Source organism: Drosophila ananassae, chromosome 2L (genome assembly GCF_017639315.1).
Source record: "Drosophila ananassae strain 14024-0371.13 chromosome 2L, ASM1763931v2, whole genome shotgun sequence".
In the NCBI taxonomy this organism is placed as follows: Eukaryota; Metazoa; Arthropoda; class Insecta; order Diptera; family Drosophilidae; genus Drosophila; species Drosophila ananassae.
In genome coordinates, this window is record NC_057927.1 from 7,936,656 (window position 1) to 7,960,234 (window position 23,579).

The 23,579-nt window shown below is 48.8% G+C and overlaps 4 protein-coding genes, 1 long non-coding RNA gene and 1 pseudogene across 9 annotated transcripts in view; 3 read left to right on the forward strand and 3 right to left on the reverse strand.

Annotated features, from left to right (window-relative positions):
• LOC6499809 (serine/threonine-protein kinase Doa) overlaps positions 1–9,753 on the reverse strand; it is a 36,153-nt gene extending 26,400 nt beyond the window's left edge. For 2 of the 3 annotated variants that reach the window (XM_014910747.3, XM_014910750.3), the window contains exons 1-2: positions 6,505–6,660; positions 3,326–5,229 (exon numbers count right to left, since the gene is read on the reverse strand). In XM_014910747.3, the coding sequence (XP_014766233.1) occupies positions 3,326–4,983 (1,658 nt within the window). In that variant the 5' untranslated portion in view covers positions 4,984–5,229; positions 6,505–6,660. Of the gene's footprint in view, positions 1–3,325; positions 5,230–6,504; positions 6,661–8,170; positions 8,270–8,427; positions 8,547–9,282 lie in introns of those variants that run through there. The other variant, XM_014910749.3, reaches the window with a different exon arrangement.
• On the forward strand, positions 2,257–3,146 carry LOC123258388. Of its 2 annotated transcripts, none has more exons than XR_006508047.1 (2): positions 2,257–2,671; positions 2,756–3,146. It is a non-coding gene; the product is annotated as an uncharacterized LOC123258388 (long non-coding RNA). The 2 variants fall into 2 exon arrangements; XR_006508048.1 differs by having other exon boundaries at positions 2,319–2,671; positions 2,767–3,146.
• A 547-nt stretch (positions 9,754–10,300) lies between the features above and the next one.
• Positions 10,301–23,461, forward strand: LOC6500763 (progestin and adipoQ receptor family member 4). 2 transcript variants are annotated; one of them, XM_032452590.2, is made up of 8 exons: positions 10,301–10,741; positions 11,094–11,919; positions 19,777–19,992; positions 20,738–20,841; positions 21,126–21,263; positions 21,358–21,366; positions 21,519–21,659; positions 21,721–23,461. In XM_032452590.2, the coding sequence occupies exons 2-8, from the start codon at positions 11,208–11,210 to the stop codon at positions 21,811–21,813; spliced, it is 1,413 nt and encodes a 470-aa protein (XP_032308481.1). In that variant the 5' UTR covers positions 10,301–10,741; positions 11,094–11,207; the 3' UTR covers positions 21,814–23,461. The 2 variants fall into 2 exon arrangements, with proteins under 2 accessions (XP_032308481.1, XP_001953876.2); XM_001953840.4 differs by lacking the exon at positions 21,358–21,366.
• On the reverse strand, positions 12,356–14,562 carry LOC6499806 (neprilysin-1). The gene has a single exon (XM_001953836.4). It carries the CDS (start codon positions 14,500–14,502, stop codon positions 12,427–12,429), a length of 2,076 nt encoding a protein of 691 aa, XP_001953872.1. The 5' UTR covers positions 14,503–14,562; the 3' UTR covers positions 12,356–12,426.
• LOC6500762 (neprilysin-4) lies at positions 15,715–17,863 on the forward strand. Its single transcript, XM_001953838.4, has one exon. It carries the CDS (start codon positions 15,715–15,717, stop codon positions 17,737–17,739), a length of 2,025 nt encoding a protein of 674 aa, XP_001953874.1. The 3' UTR covers positions 17,740–17,863.
• Positions 17,836–19,592, reverse strand: LOC6499804 (annotated as a pseudogene).
• Positions 23,462–23,579: the final 118 nt, after the last annotated feature.

Here is a 23,579-nt window from a genome sequence, read left to right on the forward strand (position 1 = left end):
CAATTAGTGTTTCGGAGCATTAAGATCCAGCCAGTCAGATAGTCCAACTCGCTAAGAACAATAACCTGCTGCAAATTCTTTGCTGTGACATTTCGAGAACACGGAGAGATACCTGGTATATAGAGCCCATGGAAATAGTTTCTTATACGCTCTCGGCGCTTTATTGAATTATGAAATTAATCATTCGAAAACCAGTTTTTTTCCCATGATTTACATAGAGCACAGCTGAGGCTGGGACTGCGACTGTGACTGAGACTGAGACACTTTAAACCCACCAACCAAACACAGCCGACGCTCAGTGCCTGCAACCGCCGACAAACATTTGTTGCGGCCCGAGAGATTTTTCTTCTTTTTTATTATTATTTGTTGTATTATTGGTTGTATAGCTTTTTGTGCTGACCCTGAAATTGCCATAAATACATTAAGCAAAGCGTAGCGCACATATGCGATCTGCCCTCCGCCATGTCCCCCCCCTCACACCTATACAAATTGTACAAATATAATAAAAAAGCGTTAACAATTGGATATGAATTTTCGCTTCCAATGAACTGCAGAAGTTATGCGTCACTTAGAGTTATGCGTTTACTCAAAAAAAACAAAATAAAAGCCCCATAGCCCCGGTTGAATAGCCCAAGAAATGCTTGGGATGGTTCAAGGTTCACGAATATCATGGTTCGTGATCTATTTATGGCTTGTCAGCTCAATAAATAGTCAACTTTTGATGGACAGTTTGTGAGTTATGAGGTTGAAAATCAATTTCCAAAAATTATGGATCAATAAACTCGAAACTGTGCCAAGAAACGGTTCAGGGACTACTTTCATAGTTCATGGATACAATCATCCCACTGATCTGTCCCAGAATTCAAGAACTAGTATGATGCGGAAGTGGTAAACTTCTCCATTAAATCCCAATTCATCATGCAAGCTCGCCTTCCCAAATCTCCCAATATGGAATAATTGTTTATTAAAGATAATATTCCCAAATCATTAGGTAATCGCGTGTTTAAATGCCCATTTGTCTTTGCTTCCTATTTATATTCGAGTGACACCTGAGAATAGAGAGCCCAGCTCCCACTTTATAAAGTTAATAAGATTCTAAACCATATGCGTGTTTTTGTTTGGCTGCTCATTGATTAAGCCAGAAGGCAGCGTAGTACTGGACATATGTCTCTGTCTTCTAGTGAACCCCATAATGAGAAACCGGAATTTTCGGCTAGGCCCCCTAACCAAAGGCCAAAGGGTATGGGGGAGTGGGGGCTGATCGAGCGCCTTAAATGACAAAAGAAGTGCCGTTACAAATACCGCCGATATACCGCCGATATACCGCCGATATACCGCCGGTATACAAATATATACTGGAAGAAAGGCTGGAATTATGAACAAAGAATGAGTAAGTGGCCGAGTATGTTATAGCAGCCCAAACACAGCTGCGGGATTATGCAAATCCATTTGGGTGGCGTTGGAATTGAGGGCGAGTCGGGCAGGGCAGGGCAGGGTTAGGGAGCCAAAGCGATGAGGTGACGACGTTGGCCAATTGCAAGGTCATTGGTTGGCTGCGTCTGCGCAAACAGAAGACTCAGGCCAGGAGAGGCCAGCCAGCCAACCAGCCAAGACATCAATAAGCACTTCAAGTAAGTGAGATGAGTACGGCAAATAATGGAAAGGTCTTTGTGCGTCAGCTTAAGAGCTGGGGGCTGCTGCCACTGGAGGAGAAGGAAGTGCCACTTGGCTCGCCTTTCACAGCCGACGGTCGGTCATGTCGGGCGGCGGGTTCAAGCTGCCCGCCAGTGTCTGAGTCAGTTGGCAGCGAGTAACGAGGGAGATCGTTCGGTTCAATGAACGTAATGAAATTTGCGCTGAGATTGTACCCAGCCCCAGGTCTCCCCCCATACCCCCATCCACCCATTTTTGGCCGGCCATTACTGTTAACGAAAACAAACAACAGTTAAGCGAACCCCTCAACAACAAGCCAAATTAAATATGCCAAGAGCCCGCCCGATCCCGCCAACAGCCGATCGGATACGTAAAAGGAAGCGGCGATGAACACTTTTTGTGCAATTTAAATCGAGTCTAGAAGATCTCTCGGAGACTGCATTGTTTTGTTCGGGCTGCTCCCCGCCTGAGGTGCGAATTTTGAGCTGTTTTATGTTTTATTTTTTGTACTGTTTGCGTAGTCAATCACCTTTCGGCTGACTGTTTATAGGAAGTCAATAAAAAGCATTAAATTCATTTCGACTGGCAGTGGCGAGAGTTGCATCCATTATTCACTTTTGTTTTCCGATTGTCTGGTTTGTTTGGGTTTGGTGCTGGCTTCGGTTTCATGTTTTGTTTAGGCCTGCCTTGCGCTGTCGGAAATCGGCCGAGATCGAGATTTGTAAGCTCAAGATCTAAGCTTTTTATTAGTTAGGCGGCGGCGGCGGCGGTAGCAGCATCGATTATGATCGTATATGGGTCTGCGGAGACAGGTCCGGTTTGTTTCGATCGTGATAAACGTCAGATAAATGAACCCGAACGCAAAAAAAAATACAGAAGTCAACCGAATACAAAGCGAAAAGCTAAAAGGCCACCCCTCCCTTGGAGATCCCAGAGAATCCATTCCAGTTCCAAGGTGTGGACAGAGTGAGGACTCGGCTGCTGACATAATTGGCGGGCTTATAAGCCCCACAGCCAGGTATATAATTATGGGAGAAGTATTTGGAATAACAAAGCCTTAATGGCACTTTTAGACTCAAACTAATGTGTTAATTGATCGAAGCTACCATTTAGGTTCCAGAGTTTCTCCGGCTCTGTCGTATGGTCTCTTGAAGAACTCATTTGAAGCGGGATAGTGCCCAACGAGGTTGAGAGTCTTGGGCAGCCTTAAGTCAACAAAGGACGGAAAATGGTCTGAAATGAAGTGCGCCCCGCACTCGAGAACGGAGAACGCTAAAAGCTTTGCATTTGGCCCAGCCCGACTCGGCCCGGCGCTTAGGTTGCCTAATGAGCCGACCGAATGGAGCTCGCTCCAAGTTGGACACCACAACGCTGCGGCGGCTCTCACAAGTAGGGGCGGTGTGCTTGACCAAATTTGGCGGAGATCTTGAACCGAATCGTAGCGGCACAACGCCAACAAATATAAACAAAATAAAATAAAAACAAAAAACAAACATCATCGAGAACGAGATTGAGTTGGGACGGCGGTGAGATGATGGAGGAGGAAGGAGAAGGAGGAGGTGCTGGCTTTAAATGAAGTGCGGACAGAACGCTTAGTCAGCATCAAGCGCTGCCACTCAAGGCTAGAGCTCCAGTTTCGAGTTCGGTTTCCGCATGCTGAAGAGATACTCACTTATACTCACTCGTCGTGGACCCCAAGAGCTCCGTCCGTCGCCGCTGCTGTTGCTGCTGCTGCTGCTGCGTTTTCTGGTGGCTCTGGTGATTGTTGTTGCCATCCGCTGGGGGCAACAGCACGCGGTCGGGATAGAGCGGCTTGGGGGCCCACGAGGCTGCTGCCACATAGATGTCCGTTCGCGGGGGCGAGGGATGCGGTTCGGGGGTTCCAGCCGCATAGCTGTAGTAGCCGTCCTCCGGCTCATCCACCACGGATAACCGATGCTTCGTCGTGGAGCTATCTCCCAGGTCATCGCTGTACAAATACTCGTGCATGGACCGGGCGTACTTGCTGTTCCTCCTTCGCTGCTGCGCCGGCGTCAGCTGACCAGGCTTGCTTCGCAGCTGCACCAACTCGTCCTCATCCGGCGAGGCTCGGATCCAGGAGCTAGCTGGCACATATTGCCGCTGCTGGTGCGTTTGCACAAGCTTCGAGAAGTCCACGTAGAGGGATTCGTCTGTGGCCGGTTTGCGTTGAAACTCATCGTCCTCATCCCGGATGCGCGATCCGTTCTCCTCAATGTCACCGTCCCGATCGTCCTCGTCGTCATGCGGAGTGGTGGGCGCGCCCACGGAGCTGTAGAAACTATAGTTGCTGGAGGACTGTGAGTAGGAGCGGTTGCGGCCGTAGAACTCCTCCTCGAAGGGCAGGCCCTGGGGGAACTTGTTCGAGAAGGCCTTCTTCAGACGCGGCGAGTCGTGGGAGTCGCTGGAGCCCGTCGAACTGCATCCGGCCCCCTCTCCACCGTTGCGCTGCTTGAGACTCAACTTGGGCGTGGCCGGCAACTGCCGGCGCTGAGCCAGAGGAGTGGCCTTGGCGGCTACTCCGCCTCCTCCTCCTCCGTTAATGAGATCATTGTTGGCTGGCTGCCTGCGCGCTGGAAGCGGCGGCTGCGGTGCCGGATAGTTCTTGCTGGAGCGCTGGCCCAAGCGGGCCCCCGGGTAGTTCTCCTTGGCGGCACTGGCCACCGTCGCCTGGTGGGTGCGCTTCTGGCTGGTTGGAGTGCCCATCTGTTGTGGCTGATACTGTTTCCTGGCAGTGCTCGGTGTGGTCACGGGACGGGGCGCCTGACTGGTCGGCGGAGCTGGAGCCCTCGCCTTGCAGTGCCTCGGAGGCACTGTGGGGTTTGAATTCGAAGAGCAGGTGGTTTCAATGCGGCGGATCAGCTTGGGGGTCAGGGGTTTGACGCTGCCCCCGTTGACCAATCTCTGGTGCTGATGCGACTGTGGATGCTGTGTGTGGCTGTGTGGCTCCGTCTGCACCTTGTGGCGATTGCTGCTGCAGTAGCTGCTCCTCCAGGGCTGCTGGCGCACAAAGTGGCTTCCATTTACCCCCTGCTGGTGGATCGAGGAGGAGGACGAGGCTGTGGACGAAGAGGAGGATCCCGCAGCCGGGTTATTGCTTCGCCCGGGCACAGATTTCACCATCGCTCTGTTGGCTCCACTACTGCTGAGGGGTTGGGCGGTGGTGGCTCCCACCTGACTGCTGTTGTTGTTGTTGGTGGTGGTAGTGGTGGTGGCGGTGGAGCTGCTGTTGTAGCCACAACTGCCGCGCGGCACTCGAAAGGAGCTGTATGGCCGAAAGCCATTTCCATACTGTTGTCCGACGACGGGCATTTCGTTAGCTTTCTGTTTTTTTTTTTTATTTCGTTGTTAAATAAACTCGCTTGTTGGTTAATTATTCGTAACTTCAGATGTTGCTTCGGGCGATGATTTTGTTATTTTCCTTTGTACAAATATCTTGTAGATACTGTATGTGATCTTGTTAGAATTGGCGTTGAAATTTAAACTGCTGAACGTTTACTTTAAACGCGTGCACTTCGAAGATCGCTTATCTTGGGCTTTATCGTTATCATTTGAATGCTGCCGTGTTTGAATTTGTTAATTATATGGCACTCATTTCCAATGCTGTGCACACACTCGGCCTGTCGCCGACCAACTACGCTGAACTACACCTAGTTTCAAGCGATTTAATGCTACTACGATGGCCTTCGCTTCTATACAAACTATCAAATTCTTTCCTTTTGGCCGCTGATTGAAACACACGCGTGTAATTAACACGTTCCCGATGGCTTATGACTTGGCTAGTCCCCAGATTGCCCCAGAGAAACACCGCCCCGTCGGCCCAGTCAGGTGCAGCAGTTGTGCGACTTCTGCTGGCCGCATTTCGTTTTCCGTTTCATTGCAACCACTTTTTTCGCCTGTCAGCACCGCCGAGGTGGCTTGAGGAGGGCTGGAGAACAATTGAATTAGCCACCAAAATAGCCCTGAACCTTGGCTGCGATTTAGCCGGGCCGCAAATCCAATTGGCCATTGGTAACTGGCCACTGGCCAGCGGTCACTGACAAGTTCATTGATAAGACCCCCAAAACGCAACCAGTTAAGTCTCTGGCTTTGGCTTTGGCTTTAGGCTTTATGCAATTTGATGGGAGAGCAAGAAATACGTTGGTAGAAAGTGTCGGTGGGCCTGCGCCTGCGCCGCCACAGACAGAGCCAGAGCTCAAAGACCCGGCTGGAGCGAACAGGTCCTCCGCCGACCAGTTTTCACAATTTTACTTTTTTAACCTGATTCAAAAAGGAAACACCACAAGCTGCCCCAGCCAGCCCAAACGGGTCAACAACAAGTTGTTGTTGCGCCGCTAGCCGCTAGCAGGGGGGCCCCTGCTGATGAGTAATGTGGAATGAATATCGGAAATGCGTGCAAAATCCCTTGGCCAATAAAAACACAATCAGCACGTCCGGTTGTGATGTATTCGCTTCTGCCATGACTGCACCGAATCGTGTTCTCTGATAACTCGTAGGCGCCGTCATAGTCGCTTTTGGGTATCTTATCGTGGTTAGTTAGCCCCTTCTATTGCCCCCCCTCACTCCTGACTGATCTCGTTCTTCCAAAAAAAAGAAAAAAGTGTGCACAGCATTGGAAGTTCAGAGAATTATTGGATGTGGTTTTTGTGGCCATTTGATTAAAAATTCCAGAGCCCAGAGTCAGCAGACACATTATTATTTTTGGTCAGGATGCATAAACAAATCACACGACGAGCTATATTATTCAGTATGCACCGAACACACACGGCCGTCCACTTGACAGCTGCACTTTGTTGAAAATTATAAACAATAATTTAGACGATATTGCTATACATTTCTTTCACAAAACACTTGGCGGCGGTTGCACGACGGCGGCGACGACGAGCGCAGAAGCCAGCACCTCCATTCGCTGGTAAGTTGTCGTTCCGACTGAGCAAGTGTCGGTCTCTGGGGCTCGGTTTTCGATTGTCGGTGTCGGTGGTTGTCGTTCCTCGGCTGGTTGGGAGCTGCTCGACTCCGCTGAGCGGATTTCCAGTTTACAGGCGATCCGATGAGCGAGCCGCGAATTCTTCTCCACGCCGTTACCGCGCCACATGCGTATGCGTGCGCCCCAATTGATGGCTTGTAATTTGAATAAAAAATTATTGAAATTGAAAATGATCGAAAACAATAAATAAATCGGCGAGGAAAGCGGAAATGCGAGCAAACCATTTTGGAGACTATTCCGCTTCCACGGCATTATCGTTCTGTTTGATTTTCATATTTGGACTGTGCTGTTTTTTTTTTTTTTTTCGGCCACTTCCGCGTTGCAAGATGTCACCACCGGACTGAGTAATGGGCCGGGCCAGGTCGATTAATCTGATCCGGCGGCGGCTGCACACTTAGCAAGCGTGTTAAACAACAAATGCAAAGGTTAATAAACAACGCAACCGACTGCCAGGCATCAAAACGTCATTTTATCGACAAAGAAAGCGGTCGCTGCTAGTGCCGTATAAATTACAAAACGCGACTCTGATTAAGAAGATATAAAAACAGAGAAAAACTTCCCGGGGTGCCGGAGAGATGCACTGACTGCACAACTGATTTTGTGCTCATGCCTAAAAAGGCCATGGCAAGTGTATTAAAAAATAATAAATGCGACATCGACGCGCCTCGGTCGTCCGTCTGCTTCTGAGTCTGCGTCTGCGCGCGTTGTTTTGAGTAATATGCAAATGCGACTTTAATACGCAGGCGCATAAATTAAGGCAAGGAAATGCAGCGGACAACCCGCCAGGATTCAACGCCTACAGTCGCGCTCAGCAACCCGAAAAAGGGGTCAGCACAAAGAAACCACCGAATCGGCATTAATTTACAGTAAGCCAAGTCAAGAAGATGACTCCTCACTTGCAGGAACTGCACAATGCACAAATTTCACTTGCCATTTATGGCGGCATGTTAATTTGTCTCTCTGACTGCTCCTGCTGCATCTTTATGGCCCCTGGACCATAAAAGACACGACCGTTTACAGGCCATTGAAAGAAAGCGAGTCCCAAGGAGCTCAGACTGCGTGGGCAGGACTCTTCGACTGCGACTCGCTTGAACTGACTTGAAATAAGTTTTGGAAAGCTGTGGGAATACCCATGGATCAGTAGGCAGAGCCAGTTTGCCAATACCAGACTGGGACCAGGGATTTCCTTAATAATTTTCAGACATTTTCATAGGTGGGTATGAGATTTCCTGCCGTTTATAGGAAACTCGCTTACAGATAACAAAAAGGACTCTTATAAGATAGTGAAAACTTGTACAACTAAGCCAAGTACCTACTTATGAATTAAAAACTATTGCCATAAACACTACTCAGTAGCCATTACATTTCAAATCTTATGAACTAAGAAGCTAATAGAAGCCATAGACTGTTTTAGCGCCGCCATGATGGAACTTGGTGGATTTTGGTTCCCTTAGAGCAGCAAGGGACGTGACTTTGGGGTATAAAACTGCATCATACAGGCGATTTACTTACGTAGGCTCCTTGGATATTTGCGATGAGTTCTTGGCATCGAGTTCGTGCCTCCGCCGCTTGGCTGCCGATCGGGTGTGATGTGTCTTGGTGATCCGAGGCCTGTTTGTCGTAATAGAAAAGGTGAGTGAGTACCGAGATTTGGTGGCTGCGCTGCCTGCCTGCGGCGGTTGGTGTGTGTATTTGAGCAATTACAGACACACACATCCGCCTGAGAGCTGGCAAAGAGTACGGGCAAATGGGTTTGCGGCGGAACTTACGGCGACGGGGCCTCTGCTGGGGGCGGCGAGTGATCGCCAGTATCCAAACGTCGGCGCTTGTCTCTTGTTCCTGCCGAGGAGCGATCCCTCGAGTGGTGGCGTCTCCGTGTTCTGGGCATCTGGAAAAAAATCAAATACTCCGTCTGTTACATATATGTATATATTTCGTATAGCGCATATATATATTTGAAGTATAAGGCAAGGGCACCCCCCACCCCATCAGCCCACTAAAAGCCGTGCCATAACTGTTCCCACCAAGAGGTGAGTACAGTGGCATACAGCTGGCACTAACACACGCAAGGCCACAAATTGCATTGACCGACGCTTGCGTTGGTGTGGGAGAAACAGACCACAATCCCAAGCTTTCCACACGCACTTTGATGTAAACGACGGAAAACCTCGCCAAACATGTACCTTTTAACTAGTGTTTTCTTTTTTGGGGCCTGGTACGGGCTGGCTTGTGGGAAAACAGCGCGCAAATTGATTTTTGTTGTACTCGCACTATTGTTGTTGCTTGGCGTCTTAGGTGGCCAATTTACGCAGCTGTCCTATCGGCTTTCTTGGTGTTGCTGCTTTCGTTCCTGGGTCTCTGTGCACACAGGATGCCTTTAAGGCTGACAGGACTCGCTCTGATAGCAATGATCGCCACGAAAACCCTGTTTTTTTGCTTAAAATTCACGTCACTTGGTATTTTATTCACCACGTCTGTGAGGTAGAGTAGGGATGTGAAAAATACATCAAAATATATCGATATATTTTTCCACACAAACTAGATATTGGTTGTATATTTGTATAGGTGCTGCAGATACCTGGCAGGTAGCTTATTGCTACAATGGCTTAGTTTCGCTATCTTACCTCTTCGGCGTTTTGCGTGCTATTTGGCGCAGACGGCGAGGGGTGCGGCAGTTGAGGGGGTGCCGGCAGCGCTAGGAACGGCGACCGGGGCAAATAGAGGCGCTGCCACAATCCACTCAGGAGCTGCGTTAAAGCTGGCCAGGAGAGTCTCGATTGCTGTGAGCTGTTGTCGCCGTTGAGGTGCATGGGTTCCTTGTTCGGCTGGAGTTGCATGTGGTTATCGCTTCGTTTTTCTGAGTTTTCTTTGCGTCAGTTTTTTTTGTTTTCGCGCCTTTTTTTACTTGAGGCTCGGTTAGACGCCCCCGGGCAAGCAGCTACCTCCGTGCAGTGCTCCACCGTTGGTGGGGACAAATATTTGCAACCTTGATGCCCAATTAAATTAATTTTGTTTTGTTTTGCAACCGCTGAAAATTGAATTCCACACACTTTTGGCGGAAGGTCGTAAGATCCTAGAGGTGGTTCTTCTTTCAAAAAGACGCGCCTATCGATATTTCCTTGGAAACATCGAATGTTTCTTCATCTCTAGGAAGGGAAATTCGAGCGGAAAAGAAATATGAATTTAAAAAAATGTTCAATGTCGGTCTGATTTGACTATAAAATTTTAAGAGCCCCTGAAAAGTGAATTGAAAACCGGAAGATTACAGAATCCAAACCAAAATGAGCTTGACGGGAATAACTTAGTTCCTCTTAATTAATCTTTTCTAAGAAGAAATAGAAACATTTAACATTTACTGTTAACAGTTAACATACTGTTAACCGGGCAGAGCACTCGAGAGAGCTGCCAACTTGTGTCAAATTCAAATATCCCAGGGATTCCCCCAAAAAATGCGTTCAACTTTAAATTAACTGATATTCAAAGCTACCCTTTACACATGAAACAAATTTTCAAAATACTTTTCAGAATAAAACATCTGGGGAAGAAATTTGTTTCTAACAGCTGACTTTCTCTTGGATAGCTCTGCGCTTGCGCTGTTTTGGCGCCCAAGAAGAATACGGGGGCCGTTTCACTAAATTGCATAACAATACGCCAACGAAATAACGGTATCGTTATCGTGCCCACGCGCTCAGTCAGATACTGACGTGCCCCGTAGTGTGCGCGGATTTCCGGTCTTCTGAGCTATTGAAGCGTTTTTTCTCGCATTCGCGTCGTTGGAAAAAAGCATCCTGCGTACCATCGGATATAACAATTTTTTTAAAGCCAGCTTTCACATTTGGGCCAGGGAATCGTTAATCGAATGGCAGCATAATTAAGTGCGTGGCGCCCAGCCAGAAATTCCAATGCCCCGCCCACGCAGCAACGGTTGCAACATCGTTGACCGCCAGACAAGTGCAAATCACTGCTCGTAGCATCGGTTTAAAATCCCAAAGGCACTCCGGGTTGTCCCACCGCATCCTTGGCAGCATCCTAGCAGGGATTGGCTTTCAGGAAACCTGTTCCTCGTGTCCTCCCATGGAAGATGTGAGTGTATTCTTATCGATTTTTGCCCGGGTCCGGGAGCTCTGTCAGTTGTATTTGTGGGGCCTAATCCGAGACTCGCGTGATTCAGATGGAATATTCAATTACACACACACACACTCACACTCTCAGGCGAGGGCGCAGGCCTTTTTTGGGTCACGAGGCAGCTGGGAGTGTGTTGGTGTTTGTATCTGTGTGTGTTGACATTGTCCTGGTCTCGTTTTCGCTTTCGGTTTCGCATACACGTGCTTTTTTTTGGGGCGGTAGGGGCAGGATGGGTGTCCTACGTAACAACCTTACTGCATATACGATCTATAATTCATGACGTTGGCCTACGCGCCTCTTTCGATTTCAGCTGGAACCGGAAACGGAAACGGTAAATGTAAAGGGAACAGGAACTGGAACAAGAGCAGCCCAGTGAACGGAAACGAAACCGATTGCGCAAAAGGACTCAACGCATCCGCAAGGCATGGACACCGCTGCTGCCGCCGCCGTTGTTGTCGCCGTTGACCTGAGTCCCACGAGCAACGGAAAGACGCCGCTCCTTAGCAGCTCTAAGACTAGTTACGCTCTCGTTACCGGATCCGGATCCGGATCAGGATCGGGATCGGGGTCAGGGTCAGGGACAATTCCTGCCCCAGCAACTGGAGCAGCCTGCGATTGCTTGGGCAGCACTGTGGAGGCCATGTCGGTGACACCGCCACCGACTCCACCCTCTCGTTCAGGGGATAGTCATGCCATGGAGTCCTGCAGTAGCGTCAAAGAGGCCGGAGCACCAGGAGCCGCAACAGCATCACCAGCAGTCGAAACCAGAACCACTCAGGACTCAGCAAGCAATCCCGCCACATCACAGTCTTCCGCCAACGCTTCCACAACGCCAACGTCTGCCTTGCTTGCCACAGCCACAGCCACAGCAACCGCTACACCGGGATCGGGAATGGGAACTAGTACGGTAACGGGAACAGCAACACCAGCCACAGATCAACATTCGCCGGCAGTCATCACCCCCACGACTAGTCCGCCACCTAGTGTGGGCCAGCTGCTCCATTGGCAGGACATGCCCCAGTACCTGCAGTTCAATCCCTATGTGTTGCGAGGATACCGGCCCCTGCAAACCTTCAAGGGCTGCCTCCTCAGCCTCTTCTACTGGCACAACGAGACCATCAACATTCTGACACATGGTGAGTGTCCGCCCACATGCCATTAGCCACCTGACTGCTTGCAGCTTGCAACTTGCACCTTTTCTTTTGCACCATCCCCCTTCCACCGTCTACTATCAACCATCCACCTTCCGCCTCCCACCTGTCGCCACTTGCTCATTTATCGATCCGGCTCTTTTGGCTCGTAACAACAATCACGGCCAAAGCCAAGTGTAGGCACGTAAATAGATTACGTTGGCATTTCTAATGAACCACCTTGGCCACCAGGGTATGCATAAGGAAGCAGACCCCTCCACATTAGCTTTACTTAACAGTCGGTTGCGAATCACTTTATGCCTTTGTTGCCACTTGTTTATGTTTCCATTCCAAATGTTTTAAAGACAAAAGGGTTTTTTCCAAACGGACACGATTATTTTTATTTATTGAACTTATTTTGGTATAAGCACTACACATTTTATACACAAGTATTCTCGTTTATTACAAAGCGTTACAAAATGATTATGGACCACAAAGAATCCTTGTTAGATTCTAGTACAGAACACACTTCTCCTTGGGGTTCATGGGTGAGCCCGCTGGGCACTGGAACACCTCCGAAAACTTATCGAAGTTGGCCAAGGACCCAATGACTCGAACCTCGCCGGGCATGTGCTGATCGGTGGAAACCTGCAAAGCTCTCACATTGGGATGAACATCGTTGCACCAAATCTGGGCGAAGCTTATGAAGAACAGCTGCAAGCCGGAGTAGTTCAGTGTGGGCAGACGCTCCTCCTCCAGATTCAGTGTATTTGCAGTTGCTCTTAGCTGCTCGTCGTACCACTTCCTGTAGGCGGTGTAGGCGAGTCGGACGCCTCCGTTGTCGGCGATGTTCTCCGACTGCGCGATGGACTCCTTCATCTTAATCCCATGATATGCGTAGTTGCCATACTGTTTGGAAAAGCACTTCCGCCGATCCTGGAAGCTGCTGCTCGACCTTTCGTCCCACCAATCAAGTGAATTGCCTTGGGAGTCGAATCCCCGCCCGGTATCATCGAAGCCGTGGATTAGCTCGTGGCCAATCAAGTAGGCTAGGGATCCGAACATGATCGCATTGGGATAGACATCGGCCCAGATGTAGAAGGGTTGCAGTAGCGACACCGGCACCTTGATGGCATTCTCTATCAGGATATTGGCCGGCGTATAGCTAAGTGTTTCCCCGGCATCCAGAGGTTCGGCGGGTTGGTGGAGCTTCTGCCGAAAATTACGAGCGGCCCAAAGTTGAATCTGGCGGGCATTCTCGACGTAGTCGGTGCTCTGCAGATTCAGACCCTCGAACTCCGCGGTAAAGTTATGGTCGACGTAGTTGTTCACCTGTAGAGTCATGGCCTCCAGCTTTGCAATGGCAAGATACCGTATGGGTCGCTCGATCCAGTCTAGCAGCGGACTGGATCGCAGCGACTCCCTAAAGGTCGCTTTTAGCTGGCGCCATATGGATTCTATCTCGGCGGAAGACTTATCATTGTTGTACCGCCTGTAGAACATATTATCCAGGTTTTTGGCGAATACTTTTTTGACGTTGGACACACAGTCATCTTTCTGTTTCTGGGCGGTATCCGATGGCGTCTCAATGAATTCGTAAATGAGGCGGAAGTAAATGTAGTTGGCCACGGTTCGGCTGGGAGTTCTTTTCAGAACCTCCACCAGATTACGCTGATAGGAGGCGCTGAATTCGTAGATGTCGTCCGTCAACTCTTCGCCCAGGGTGATGGAGACCAGACGCGATATGTCCAGGGTGGGGGCATAACGCTTATTAATCTCAGCCACACTCATCAGTTCGGTTAGATTTTTGATGTCCTGGCCGTCAGACTCGTCCACCAATCCGTGAGCGAGGTCCACCTCAAAATTGATTAACTCCTCGGCGGTTTGTTGCGCCAGCGCTTTCTCGACTCCCAGAAATGTTGTCAGATAACGCTTTATAGTGGACTCGTACTTAGTCCGATAGATTTTCGTCTCATTGCTTATGTACATGGCGCGAGATGTCAGAGGGAATTCTTGCTGTCCCAAGTATACTCTATTGATGCTGTTATTCGCAAAGTCCTTAGAAACGTCCACGCCGATCAGCGGTGATATTCCGTATCTGTAGGCCATCCTGGCTGTGGTATCCACCCAGTCAAAGTTATCCTCCTTCCAGGAGTCTCCCTCGAGCACTGGCATCGTCCCGAATTCGGCTATGATCTTCCTTAGCTTCTCATCGTACTTCGGCAACAGATCTTTCATCTTGAGGCATGATTCGTAGAAGTGTTTCACCTGCAGATCTTCAGCGGTGTCATGCTCATCCGACGGAGTGTTCAGCATCTTCAAGATCTTGCGGTTGTAGCCCTTGGTCAAGGTGTCGAATAATCCGGTAGAAACCAAATGCAGACTCGACGCTGAATTGATGCGATCGTAGTTGCCACATGCGAAGGTGTAGAAGTTCTGGCACGGATCCACGGTTTGATCCATGAAGCTGGCGATTTCAGCAGCCTTGGCCTGGCGCTTCACTGCCCGCGTGTACCAAGTGTCCTCGCTTAAGTTTTCCCCGTTGGCCACTACATGAGCAGCCAGCATTAACGCGTAGAGCAGCCTCATCTCGAACCTGTTCGCGGCAATCTCACTGATCGACTAGCCAGCCCAACGCACTTCATCCAATGAGATCGTCCTCATTCGTGCTTCATAGAAATCAATGGTGACCTTGCGGGGTTATCGCGTGAGCTTCCTCTCTTGAGAGAATAAAAACACAATCCAACACAGTCCTGGAAACTCGGGCTATATTGGGAAAAATAATTTGGAAATCCTTCCTAAACTCCTTCCAAACCCCTGATTTGTAGCGATCGTTTTATTTCAATCTCTGTTTTTCTAGAAATTCGTAAGTTCCTACAAAGACTCGACAAATGGTTATTTTTAAGAAAATGTTTCAAAATACTTACAAAATTCTTATAAAAGACTGGGCCCAAGCCCTAAGCAATAACATTTTCCAGAATTTGTAAGTCTGTGTTGAATTGAGTTCTGGACGTGTGCTCTTAAGTTCGAATCAAATGGTTTGTATGAGAGTGAGAACTAGGGGACCATCAAATATTATATTTTTCCTCAGCTGGCTTGTTAATTATCTCAAACAAAAGAATCAATTATTGGCTATTATTGGCATGGAAGCAGTGGAGTAGCTCGTGGCTAGGGATCCGAACATGATCGCATTCATCCAAATGTAGAAGGGCTGCAGAATCGACACCGGCACCTGGATGGCATTCTCGATCAGGATATTGGCCGGCTTATAGCTGAGCTCTTCCCCGAAATGCAGAGGTTCCGGGAGTTTGTAAAGCTTCTGCCGAAACTTCCGGGCGGAGTGAGACATTCAAAAAACCCATAATTGAAAAAAGAAGGTAAACATGTTTCATGACACTTTAATTTTCTCTCTAAGAAAGTGATAAATATTCTATGAAAAAAGTTCATGGCTCATATTAATGCAAAAAGAGGAAAGCTTAGACTTCGAGTTTATCCATAAAAAAGTTAGGAAAACTATTCGTTTGGGACCACTATCCATAATACGTAAAGCATTGCGGAAATAATTGCTGTCCGGCTTTGAAATGCCTCCCATTTCGCGCGCACTCCCCGCTCAGTAACGTGAGCTGCGATTCAATCAGTTGAACGCCCCTCGTTCGGGTGGAAGCTAAAGTGGTGATAAGACCGCTGCCGCTCCCGCTCCGGCTTTGGGTTGGCTCACTGGCTCACTGGCATCTGAATCTCTGAGGTGCGGAAGTGCGTTGTGGTGAGCCGTCTGTTTAGTCGCCCTCGGAGTGTTTTGCAATGGAGAACATATTGCCGCAGCTGCCGTTTCTGGCTACACTGGTGTGCCTCTTGCTGGCGGGGAGTGTCCAAGGCCATCTCCTCTCCCAGCCGACTATTGACTTGCATATCCAGGCGCAGGAACAGCTGATCTCGCAGCACAACGACAGTGCCTATGTGCAGCGTCTAATGCGTCTGGCCAAATCCGCCGAGATGCGCAGCTACATTAACCCGAAACAGGAACCGTGCGACAACTTCTACGAGTATAGCTGCGGGCGATGGCCCTTGATAAATCCGGCCAACGATGCCCATCCCCGGGAGACGAACCTTGAGCAGCTTGTGGTGAAAGCTTATCGCCACAAGCAGCAGCGCCTTTTGGAGCAGCCACCCAATGAGGAAACCGATGCGGAGGCCGTTTTTCAACTGAAACAGTTCTACGCCAGTTGCCTTTTTTACCGCCAGACTCCGGAGGACTTGTATCGGCGGCAATTGCACGAAATCGTAGGGGAATTCGGACGCATGCCGGCTTTGAGTTTGCCAGGCCAGGAATGGCCCGGGGATGCCTTCGATTGGTTGGACACAGTGGCAAAAATAAAGCGTAGATATGGTCTGGACATTGTGCTGCTTCTCCAGCTTCAATCTGATCGCACCTATGTGGGTCAGCCCAATCAGATACTGCCCGGACCGGATAGCCGCGCTCGTGCAGAATCCATCGCCGAGAACTTGGAACGGCACCTTGGTGTGGAGCCCAAGTTGGCCCTTAAGACAGGTCGTGAAATCACAGAGTTTGAGCAGCTCCTGGCGAAGGGCATGCTCTCCCGGCGAGTGGGCGTTCTGGGCAAGTTGCGTACACCGGTGGAGTTGGACGAACCCTATTCGGATATCTTCAATCTGACACAGTATGTGGAAATTGTCCTGGATCGGGAATTGGCGGATAATGAAACTATCTACGAGCACGTGCCGAGCTATTTAAACCACTTGGCGGGTGTGGTAGTTGCCACGCCACCCCATGTGCTAGCCAACTATATATTCTACGAACTTTTGGAATACTTCTTCTATGATCGCACCGTATCACCCGTAGAGCAGTGTGTGAATCGCATAAGGGAGCAGTTCCCGGAGCTTCTCGAAAATATGGTTTATAAGCAATATGGAGATGCCGCCACTCTAAGTGATATTAACGGCGTCTGGCAGCAAATTCAGAGGAGTTTCCGAGGTGTCCTAGAAAATGCTTCAGCAGATTGGTTGTCCACGGACACCAGGGAACAGCTGCTGGGGCAGCTCAATGAGACAGAGCTCGAGATCAATGGTTACGCCAACATTAATTTCACAGAAAAATTCGCAGACTTCGCAATCAAGCCAAGGGATTACCTCCACAATTTGAGAACTGTGCGGAGTCGGGAGAGCCTCGTCACCAAGCCGAAGATACAAACATCGGCCAGTTATGATCCTGTGAAGAAGAGAGTCCTTCTGCCGGTGGCGCTGCTCCAGCCAAACATCCTGTGGTCCCGCTACTACCCAAGAGCCGTGCGCTTTGGAAGCCTCGGCACGCTGTTGGCCCACGAACTGGCGCACAGCCTGGAAGATGCCGCCAAGTGGGATGCCAAGTCTTTTGCCCAATACTCGAAGCGAAAGGCCTGCTTTAAGGACCAGTACAGCCGACTGCGCCTTCACGGGGAGTACCTACCGGAGAGCGATCTCCAAGCAGAGAACATTGCCGATAACCTGGCCATCCAGGTGGCTTACCACGCCTACCGCCGCTACCTGGCGGAGTTGGCCTCCTCTGCCCTGGTCACGGAGGTGCTGCCGCTGCTGGATCACACTCCTCGGCAGTTGTTCTTCCTCAGTTATGGCCAGCTGTGGTGTAATGACGCCAACGGGCAGTTTCGGGAAAAGCACTCCCTGCTGCAGACCAGCACGCCAAATGCCCTGCGCGTTCTGGGAGCCCTCTCAAATTTTCCCGCCTTTGGACAGGATTTCGCCTGCATTAGCGGAAACCAAATGATGGCCCCGAAGAAGTGTCACCTATTTACCATTAATGTAGATTAGATAGCATACTGCAAGATTTTCCTTTTGATTTTATTAAGATACACAATTGTCAGCGAACGATACATATGGTTTATATTTTATATCAAAGGCCCTTCTTCAATAAACGGCACACTTGTACCTTGGATTCATGGGGGCCTCTTGAGAACATCTGTGGACCCTGGAGAACTCCTGGAAATTGGATAGGGGACCAATCACCCTGTACATACTGGGAGCATGCTCATAAAACTGGGCCACCATTGACTGATAAACTGGATGGACATCGCCGCACAAAAGTTGGGCGTATCCCAGAAAGAATATCTCACGACTGTTGAGGTCCAATCCCTTCATGATCTCCCGCTCCTTTCGTTCCTCCGTCTGTCGGCCCAGCCACTTTTCGTAGGCCATGTAGCAAACTTGATCCCGGCACTGTCCGCCATGTTCTCTGATTGATTCTCTCTTAGCGGCAGCTTGGATTCCCCATACTTGTAAACATGATACTGGTCTCGGAAGCACTTCTTCCGCTTTCTCAATATGTTCCGGGACCTAATGTTCCACCAGGCAGCCACATGACCGGATGCGTCATACCTCCGACCTTCGCCTTCAAATCCATGGACCATCTCGTGGGCGATAAGGAAGCCCAAAGTTGCGTTCTGCAACGCCTCTGGGTACTCGTCGCCCCAAAAATAGCGAGGCAGCAGCAAGGCTACTGGAATGGTGATGCTATTTTCTTGGACATTGTACTCGGACGTAAAGCTGAGCATTTCAGTGGCATCTTTCGATGTGCCTGCCAGCTTAGGCTCCCTCACAGTTTCCATAGCCTTGGCCGAAAGCAAATGCTGGATATTGGCGACATAGTTGTGTCTATCGATTTCCACTGTCCCGAAGAGCTTCTCGAAGTCAACTGTATCGTGGGAGTTGATTCGCAGTTCCATGTTGTCTAGTTTTCCAATGGCCAGGTTCCTCGTGGCATTTGTTATCCAATCCAGTTTGTCGCCCTTTAGGTGCTCCCGGATGATGATCCGAATTTCTTCCCAAACGGAAAACACTTCCGCCTCGGCTTTGGGACTGCGATGCTGATTGTACACCAGATGCTCAGGAAGCACGCCAAAGTATTTCTTGGTCTGACCAACGCACCACTTGGTTAGATCCTCGCCGTTGGAGTCCACCAAGTACTCCTCTAGAAGGTGCCAGAGGATATAGTTGGCCTGCGTGGCCGAAGGAGTGCTCTTCATGAAGGGAAGAGTGTTGTCCAGAAACTCATCATTGTAGATGTATAATTTTTCTGGGATATTTTCCTCTCCGAAAATTAAACCGAAGTACTCGGTGAAGTTCAGGTAGGAGATGTACTTCTCCTCCAACTCGGCCGAGAGCCCCTTAAAGCAGACCCAGGTCGGGTCGGAGAACTGAGATAAACTGTGTTTATCGACGTGTTCCGGATGTCGTGCACTATTTCTACGCCGATAATAAGTCCCTTGCCGTACTTTCGATGGATTCGCGCTTCTGTTCGCCACCAGTTGAAGGTGGAGGAGTCCCATTGGGCACCGACCACTGCCGGCATTTCAGCGAACTCTCGGTAGACACTCTCGAAGGCCTTCTTGTAGAGGACATCGTCTCGGTTCACGCTGCTGCAGGACTGAAAGAATCGTTGAAGTTTCTTTTCCAGTTCCGATTGATGTTTCTGGGAGCGTAATAGGCGCTAGTTAAAGTCATCCTCATATACGTTCTCCGTATCTGTAGGCAGGGCCAGAATATAGCCTTGAAGGATGAGAAGCCACCACAGACGACTGAGCATTATTCCGCGCGAAACTCGACTGATTTTCTGATCTCTCGTCATGGCCGTCGTCGGCGGGTAAGATCCGCTTTATCTGCGGCATTTTCCCAGAATTTTAGAAAGCTACCCAGAGTGAGCTCTTTATCTCCTCCAGCTTCAGGCGACTCTTATACCTACGACTAGATCTGCCAATATGCAAATCCTCTCCGAAATATACATTCTTCGCATTTCTTACACTTTGTCCATTAACGCGAAATCTAATTTCCAATTCCCTGCCCTTTTTGCAGCCATACCTATCTTCTATATCCTGGCAATTGTGCCCGGCCTGATGCCCTGGGACAGCGGCTACAAGTTTCTATCGTTCTGCCACGTCTTCGGATCGGTGGCACCCTGGTGCGGCAGCTTCGTCTACCACTTGTTCATGAACATCGAGAAAGGAGAGAACGTCTACTACACACTCCTCAAACTGGACATGGTCGGCATCTGGGTGAGCCAGAGCTTTGGTGAGTACGGTTCGGGGGAAAAAAATACATATAAAATCACTTCTCGGATCCTGAATTTTATTTAAAAATTTATGGGAGCTGATTCTCGGTAATCTCGGCTGGTCTGATTTCCGTATTAAAATGTCTCGGCGAACGACTTGCTGTTGCTCATCATGATGGACACCGATGAATGGAGGCTATTCCGTACAAACACTAACGCCGTTTCTCCAGTATATTGTTGCTGTGAAGAAGCAGTGATTTGTGTGTAGCTTGGGTTGCTACTCCAGAGAGTTAACGTACTCGGCATGGGCTATGCGGAGATCTAGAAAATTATTCGTCAAAGAGTTATCGAGGAAGATAAGCTTAGATTCGCTCTTCCAGGTGTTGAGAATTGATTTCATGGCTGTTGTCCTGTCGCTTGAGACCGTATTCAGTAGTTTTAGCTCCTGGAGGGACCTCCATCAGATCCACTTTTAAGTTGGCCGCCTCCGAAATCCTCCGATCTTATCACCAAGCCACTGTACTGCTCCGTCTTACGATCTCCGGATCTTCCGGAAGAGGTCCTTAAGCTCCCACCACATATTTTTTAAGTCATTGGGTATATGGGAACGGTCATCTGCAAGTGTCTTTTTAGATTATGAGGTGGAAGCCAGGACGCAGCCCATGGTGTTTTGGGTTCGAGCTGCGTTCTCCGACTGAGCCCCCATATTGGGGCCGCACCACTATCATAACCTCCGATCTCTGTTTCTTCTATTTTACATTGCAGGTGCCTTGCCTCTAGTCACAGCCACTACTCTCTGTTTTCCGCCGGTTCTGAAGTGGCTCATCATCATCTCCTATTGCGTGCTCTCCCTCTGGGGTCTCTATAAGGTGAGGTATCTGCCTGTATTATTTTCATTTTCGTCACTAAGTTTATCACAAAGTGGAGAAGCATACCTTCATCCCTCAAGTTTTAAGTGTTCTGCATGTCCGTGTTATTTAATAATTTTATTTAAATGATAATCATTAATTAATTTGAAATAATAACCATGAAGGTAACTGGCACAACAAGGTATAACATAGATTCTTCGGATTCAACCGGGGATAGCTTTTCTGAATCTTGTTGTTTTTATAAAGGAACTTTGATCTTAATCGTTAATGATCCTCCCGTGTAGGCCCTGACCGCCAGCTCGCCCTGGCAGCGACGCTTGTGCTTCGCCCTGCCCTTCGCCATGCGCTCCATCCTGACCTTCCTGCGCATCCGGGGAATGGTGGGCGGCAGCCACATGGCCCTCTCCCATGTCTACCTGCAGGTGCGTATGTCCAGGCATTCCAATTGACTAACTGCTATTTTCTATAACTTAAAAACCTTTTTGGGCTGGCCTCTCTCTCTCTCGGTGCGCATAGGTTGAAGTTGTAAGTCACATTTTCATACATATGTACATACGAGTTAATGGACAGAGCCGCTATACTAACACACACACACTTGCCCAGCGGCCGCAGAACACACCCCCAACCAAGCCCCATCCAATCCTCTAATCCAATGACTTAACCGCCTTTGCTTCCAGGACGGCGTCTCCATACTGGGCGGTGCCATCGGCGCGATGCGCATCCCGGAGAAGTGGTTTCCCGGCGTGGTCGATTTCTATCTCAATTCCCACAATATAATGCATGTCCTAGTCGTGGTGGCCGTATACTCCATGCACAAGGTGAGTCCATCAAAAATAGTATATCTTCCATTGCTTATCGTTGCAATATACTTCTTATTAGGCCACCATCAAGGACTTCGAGTGGATGTCTACCCAAACCTGCCACACGGTCGCCAACGCCACGGAGCAGGCCCTCGGCCATGTGGAACTATGACCCGTTTACTGGCTGCTGCCCTTGGTGCTGCTGCCCTTGCCTTGGATGCTTCTAGCCCGTCGGAGAATGCGGTCCGTGCGTGTCATCCGCGCCTTGATCGCCCCCCTTATCTGGCGTCGCCGAAGGGGGGCTGGGGTTGGGGCTGGGGCTGTGCCACCATCCCCACCCGCTCCCGGGCCAGCGCCTGCGCCACCACCCCCCAACCCCGTCGACGGGTGAAACTGAGCAGAGCGCATGGGCGCCCGCTGACTAGCTCGCGAACTGTCTGAAAGAGCTGACTAGATAGACCATTGAAGCTAACATAGGAAGTAGCTACTTGAATATACCGTGTATAAGAGAGCGGAGATGCTGTTGCAGTAACAATATACATATGTATATCTAGGAATAGGTATAGGCCATACACACATACATATGTGAACCGTGTGTGTGTATTTACAAATAGTACATACTTCGACTGTGGTATTAAGCATTAAGGTTATATAATTACTGGGGCGAGACAAGTGGTGTCTGGTCCAGGACCAGGACCAGGACCAGAACCAGAACCAGAACGCAGGACATCACGGACGACCAGAACATGGAACAGAGTCTTCGGATTTTCACGCTAAACAACTACCCTTGAGGCAGAAGGACGGTTAATGATTTAAATAATGTTGATACACATGTACCTCATTGTGCTTACGACAACAAAACACATCTAATTTCAAGTACTCGTACATATATGTATTGTATAACTTTGTACCTCGTCGATGGAAAGGATAAACTACAATAAGCAACACACCTATAAGCTAATCTCTTCCTAGTTGAACTTTTTTTAGATATGCAATTTGTTAATTTTTGGTGCAGCTAGTGGTAGTTAAGTAAGCCTAGTTGAAAGCTCCAATCTGTGCATAGTTGTGAACTAATCGAAGCGAATCGAATCTAAACTAAATCACTCAGTTGCTGCGGTTGTGGATGCTGCCGGAGGTCGTGGATGCCGAGGTGCTGGTAGTTAGAGTCACCCGTATTCCATATGGATCCAGGGTGGATGGGAATCAAATACAATCTGGCAAACGCCGCTACTGCAACGAATCACGTACATCATACGTAGTGAGGGCTATATATATTATATATAGTTCGATATGAATTCGGTTTATATCATTTATGTCAATTGATTGCGCAATATTAACCTCAAGTATTTATTGAGCTCCTCGAGCATTGAATATATGGATAGAACCGCAATATTTATTAACGAGTACCCTAGGTATTAAGCATGAATTAGGTATATGAGGCAGGTATACAAAACTTATAGAAACCCAATCCAGATAACTATACGATAGCGAGCGTTCAGATAGTCGTTCTATTTTATTCCAACCAATGCGAACAATTATGAGTATATCCTTTTCGTAGTGTCAATAATTTACACCGCCCCTCCCTGGAACGACAAACATAAAACAGGCCAAGGATTTTCTTCGATATAGGACCTATACTTTACGGATTTTAGTCTCCTAAACATCTCTTTATTCCATGAATATGTCCATCAGATATCTGTGCAATACCTAGTCTGATATGGTGGCTCGTTTTAAAAGACTGGAATCCTTAAAGAACAAGTCCTCTATCTGAAAAAACCTCTATGCCTCTCTAATAAATAGGAAGACTCGACGCTTTAAGTTTAAAGTTAAAGTCGAAAGTGACGATTGTACGAATAATGTAAAACAATTTTCAGAGAAATAATAAAACAGAAATTAAACAGCGGACCTAATTGCCTTTTCTTTCAGTCCAAGAAATAA